Source organism: Sceloporus occidentalis, unplaced genomic scaffold, assembly GCF_023333645.1.
Source record: "Sceloporus occidentalis isolate IW3139 unplaced genomic scaffold, rSceOcc1.0.p SCAF_370, whole genome shotgun sequence".
Lineage (NCBI taxonomy): Eukaryota > Metazoa > Chordata > Lepidosauria > Squamata > Phrynosomatidae > Sceloporus > Sceloporus occidentalis.
The window spans coordinates 148,691-154,824 of NW_028317350.1; the positions used below are offsets into that span (position 1 = coordinate 148,691).

At 35.8% G+C, this 6,134-nt stretch overlaps 1 protein-coding gene across 1 annotated transcript; it reads left to right on the forward strand.

The window, feature by feature from the left end:
• The first annotated feature begins 2,450 nt into the window (after positions 1–2,450).
• Positions 2,451–3,386, forward strand: LOC149273517 (olfactory receptor 5V1-like). The gene has a single exon (XM_089506202.1). The coding sequence runs from the start codon at positions 2,451–2,453 to the stop codon at positions 3,384–3,386; it is 936 nt and encodes a 311-aa protein (XP_089362328.1).
• The last annotated feature ends 2,748 nt before the right edge of the window (positions 3,387–6,134 follow it).

Below are 6,134 nucleotides of genomic sequence, written 5' to 3' on the forward strand. Positions count from 1 at the left end.
GTTTTGCCCCAAATAAAAAATAAATACAAATCAAAGTATATTTAAAGAAAAGGATCAAAAAATGCATAAGAAATGTTACTATGGCATCAATTACATTCCCAGCTAATGTTTCATGTTTGTATCACATGCATGTAATGAATTACTGATATATTCTCCAGTACACTTGGATAGTCAAAGTACAAAACCCCAAAACGTTATTAAACATATTGAAATAAGAAGAGTTGGACAATGGAAAAAGGTTAAAACAGGTAGGATATATTACAAATGTTTATTTTCCTTCTAAGAAGCCATTAGAAGTCTACTCCCCAATGTCTGCAATATAATTGTTTAGGGAGAAACATCTTTTGAGTTTTGGAAGCGTCCATCTTCTGGGACTAGCCAGCATTTGTGGATCCCACAGTATTTAAACTCAATCTTAGAATGTTCTTGTTTGCTCCAAAAGCCAGGAGCATCATCAGTGAAGGGATACTGTCTACTTCAAAGAGTCAAGGCTGATCTGCATTGTGTTCATTTAAAAGAAAACTCAAAAATAATTTCTATCATTGGTTCTACAATTTGCCAAAATCATTTCACAAAGTCGACGCTCTCTTGTTAAGGTAGGACCTTTAATTTTAAGTTACCTCTTTTTATTCTATATGTAAAGATGTTTGCCCGGCCGTGAAGGAACTAATTTGGCATCAAGATGGAGTAAGCCAACATTCTCTACTTTAAAAGTAAAAAATCCTACTTTTCCATTACATTTTTCAATTTTCACATCTGAAAAACAACCAGAAAAGAATAGTTTTTTAATGTGCAGAAAGCAAAAGTGGTTGGAAAGATTTTTTTCCAGTGCAATAAAATGTTGACATTTCTAACCATTTATGTTGATATATAAAAAAAATTAAGGATTTGTTTTTAGTATAATGTATGTTTTTGTTTTTCTTCCCTTGCTTACAAAAATAATTGTATACATAAGACAACCGAAAATGGAAATTTTTGTAATTAATCTGCCAGGTTATTAGCAATAGCCCTAAATGTGTGTAATCTTTACATTCAGAATAAGAATTATATTTTAGAAAACATTTGAAAAAACTCTCATGCAAATGCATACATTCTCCCAAATATAAAAATTTGAGCAATAAAATGAAAACATAACCACATTTAATAAAATGTAGTAATGAATCTCTGAATATGAATGATTTTTTTCTGTAAAAAAAAAAAAACTTTAGCACATAAATACAAAATACTAAATGCATCAGAAAAAGTTATATATTTAAATGAATAATATATTCATCTTCATTTATTACAACTGGACGTATTATTTTAACATTTTCTCTACGTAGAAAAAAATAAAAATATATTTTATATTGAAAAGGCCTAGAATGAAATATAGTATATTGATAGATATATTTATAATAATTTTACAAAAATTTAGTTTTTTTTTATGGATGCCACCAACAGGCATTTTTTTTTTAATTATTTAAGAAATACACAAAAGGCCCTGAGAGTAGTTAATCCTAACCTTAAAAACAGCAGCCTTGTGAAAGAAATAGGACTGAAAAAAGTAAAGTAAATAAGTTTGGCCAATTTTATAAAAATTTCTACATCATAATAATCAGGATAAAAAAATTATTAAATTAAAAGAAAAACGTTTATTTGATTTTTGTTTAAAATGTCAACTACTATCATTAGACTTTTGATGTCTCAAAGCTTTTTTTCTTTGATGGCCCAATAAAAAGATTTTCCGTTCCATTGAATACTATTACTGAAAAGCCTCATGGACTTAAGTAACTAATACATTCAGACGCTAGATTCCTGAGGTCGAGGTAGAAAAATAAATTCTATTCCCTTTAACATTCATTACATGGTGTTTTTAACCTTGATGTGTTTTAAGTTTTTTCCCCAAAGTTTTCCATTACGCTGCTTGACCCAGGATATTGGATAATGAATGGATCCTTCGTGTAGTATTGTTCTGAACAGGAGAGACATAAGGACATTCGGACTGAAGCTTATGAATAACGAACCTTACTTCTACAGTTTGCTTTGTCACTGGAGAACAAGAAACTGCATTGAATTAAAGTAAGCAATATTTTTATTATTTTATATAAATTTTTTATGGTATGGTGATCCAAATGAAAGGGTGGACAGATATAACTTAAAAAAACAGAACATTTTAGGGAAGCAAACTGGGCATCCTTCAGGTTTTTGTCACATTCTCATGGTCTTGTTGTTAATGGGCTGATGATGAGATGGGGAAGTTAAGATGGCTGCTTCTATTATATATACACTTTTTTAATGCATAAATCATGTAGGCTTACTTAGTGTATTGAGAATTGGTACACTCAAGGTTAGAGATATTTCTTTGTTTTAGTTGATTTATTTTTATGGTTTTTTCATGGACTTCATATTTTAGTGCTGATGGATTCCTTTCTCCCCAAACTCCTATTTTTGTTTGGTTAAGCTTAATTTTTATGGAGAACTTCAACGAAACATCTTCAAGCAGGTTCATCCTGATCGGCCTCTCCACCATCCCACATTTGCAAGCTGTATACTTCATCGTCTTCTTATTCATGTACACGATCACCATCTTAGGAAACGTTCTGATCGTTGTGGTGGTGAGAACCGACACCCGTCTGCAGACCCCTATGTACTTTTTCCTAAGTAACCTCTCGTTTATTGATCTCTGCTTCTCTTCCACCATTGTGCCAAAACTGTTGATAAACACCATCGCTGAGGACAAAAGTATTTCGTTCTTGGGGTGTGCGGCTCAGATGTACTTCCACCTGGCTTTAGGGGGAACCGAATGTATAATCCTGGCAATTATGGCCTACGATAGATATGTGGCCATTTGCAATCCTCTGCGTTACAATTCTATCATGAATAAACAGCTCTGCGTTCAACTTGCGGCCGGGACTTGGCTGTCGAACTTTTTAAACTCTGTGTCCCACGCGTTTTTCACCTTCCAACTCCCCTACTGCAAGTCCCACTTTGTCAACCACTACTTCTGCGAGATGCCTCCTCTGTTCCGTCTGTCTTGCCGGGACACTATAATGAATGAAATATCAGTTTATGTTTCGGGTGGACTAGTAGGACTATGCTCGTTCTTGCTGACACTCATGTCCTATGTCCAGATTATCTCCACCATCCTGAAAATCCGCTCTAGTGAAGGGAGACACAAGGCTTTCTCTACATGCGCTTCCCACCTTGCCGTGGTCTCCCTGTACTACGGAGCCATTGTGTTCATGTATTTGCGCCCTCGATATAGTTACTCTCCAGATAAGGACAGGGCTGTGTCAATCCTCTATACGGTGGTGACCCCCATGTTGAACCCCATCATCTACAGCATTAGAAATAAGGAAGTCAAAGGCACCTTGAAAAAGATGCTAGCCATAAATATATATTCTTAATTTCTCATAACCACGCAAACTAACCAATGGTACCGATTAATTGGGTTTATTAATGCGTCAGTCTAAGGATGCTCTTCATAATAACATCGCTGATGCTGAATACTGCCTAGCTTGGATATCAAAAGCATTCAACCATATACAACGGAATTTACAATACTGCATTTCTACACGGGACCAAATCCCACTGACTTCCGGATAAATCATGTGCCAAATAAAAAAGGAGACTAGTTATTGTGCCTCTTTATGGAATAACCACCAAATTTCGACTTTGTAGGGGGTGCAGCACTAGGGAAGGTGGGTCGGTTCCAATTTTCGGGATTTCAGGTTAATGCAGTCCAGAACAGTGAATCTACTAACTAAGAAACATATATATATATATATATTGTGATCCTGCACCCACACAGGGCACCAAACAGCACGGTCCTCTAGGGTATTAAAGCCACAGTCTCGGTGAGGTACTCAACCACCATTTATTTGTAATCCACGTATTCAGATTTTAACAGGATTATACAGAACACAATTTCCCTATAAACAAAAGCCTAGCTCGTCTGAGCATTTACTAACATAGAAGTCCCTCACTTCTCAGGGTCTAACCTAAACAAAAGTTTTTTGATGGTCTCTTTTGTGCATAGCAAGCCCTGCTGCTTCCAAACAAACTCTCTCTCTCTCTCTCTTTTTTCTCTCTGTCCAACAGGAAAGGCTTTATTGCAGTCAGGTCAGCTAATTACTTGCAGCTGACCAGTGCATTGGAGTCACCTTAACCCCTTCAATCCCGGGGTTTTTTTGGTACCTTAAGTCCCAGAGCAATTTTGCCATTTTTGTGCTATGTCGGTTCAGCGATTATTCTCTTTTCCTGTGAATAGTGTACCCATGTAAACTACATATTGTTTTTTCAAGGAGAGATAGAGCTTTCTTTTGATACCATAGTTGGATGATTAGCTGACAATTTAGAATGAGAAATTTAGTAAAAACTAGCGAAAATTAGAAAAAAACACCTAATTTTTTTTTACATTTTCCCTCTGAATCCTCACAAAATTAGGTAAAATGAAAATGCCTTCCAAGTTTATCAATTCAGGTGTCCTGATTTCAGAAATATCTAGTTTATATAGATTTTCCATACTTTCCCAGCACCAGGGAACATACTATAAGGTTTTTTGTAGAATTTTTATGCTTATGGCCTAACGGATTTGAGGGTTGTGAACTGGGGCAAGAGGGTTATACTGGGTATATGTTATGCTAGGGCAATGATATGTAAGGTTTTTAAATTTTTTTAGGATTATTATCTTTTTTACATATATTTTTTCATTTTATTTTTTTTTTGTATTTTTTTATATATATATATATATATATATTTTTTATTTTTTTTAAATGGTTAGAGGTCCTCTTAGGGACCTCCTGAACATGCCACTGATGTCACAATGACATCACTTAACTCACATTATTATTTTTTTTTGTATTATTTATATTATTATTTTAATGATTTTTTAATTATTTTTTAAATGAATAAACCTTTTTTTTCTGCTTCTCTGTTTCAGGACGGGAGGCAGGGGATATCCTGTCCTCCGATGAACTTCCGGGTTACGTCAGCAGTGACGCAACCCAGAAGGGAATGCCCGATCGCGCGATCGAGCATTTTAAACTGCCCGGTCACACGATCGGTTATTTTGAAATGTAACAGCTTTCCGGCTTTCATGCCGGGAGCTGTTGCATCAGATCGGACAGCAGAAAGCCGGCTATGCCGGCTTCTGCTGTCAGTGGGGAGTCCAGGCTGTCAAGTGACAGCCTGATCTCCCGTGCAGCGGCAGGGATGTGTCCCTGACGCTGCACGAAAGGCTGGACGTACCAGTACGTCCATAGGGGATTCTTGAGAGGCGTTTTTTGGACACTTAATTTAACACTTTTGTAACCAAATGCAACATTAGAATCATCATTCCTAGTGCTCTAGAATGTCCAAAGCCCTTCCCTAGAATAATTCTTCAATCATGTAAAAATGTTGTCTAATTCAGAATTTCTGCCAGGAGCAAGAAAAGCAGGTATTGATCGGTTATTGCCATATAAACTGAAAAGGTTCACTACACACACACTCTTTTTCCTTTCGACCTTCCCCAAATCCAGATTTTGGAAGCACCCAAAGCCTGTCCATGTATCCACAACTACACGGGAGTTTTTGCTTTCGTGTTTCTTTATTGGCACTTGTATGTTTTCTTTAATGGTTAATGTTTTAGAAAACCTAAAAATACAGATGAATAACTGAATAGGACCATTTTGGATTTGTCATGATAGTATGCAGATGACCCTTAGGGTCATAAGATTCTCTGCTCCATGATTTAAGGCTATTTGCCTATCTTCTTTTTTTCCATTCGTTTTTGGGACAAACCACACTTGATACTTACTATAACATAATTTGATACTAATGACTTTTTTGTGTGTTTTGTTTTCATATTTGTTGACTCCATGCTTTAGTACATAACAATAACATGCCAAATAAAAAAATAACCCATTCTTCTTGTCCCATTGATGTCCATTTTCCTGGAATAGGGGTTCCCTAGTATAGCTAGAAACAGGTACGTAAAGAACAAATGGGATGCAAACTGTTAAAATGGAGCAAACAACACTAACATCCCATTAGTTGTTATGGTGACCAAACTATTTTCCCCACAATTGGTCTTTACATATCAGACATTTAGTGTATTACTGTGTGCACCAGGACTCAATGCACTCCTCTGGATGTAACTTGAAGCCCTTGGC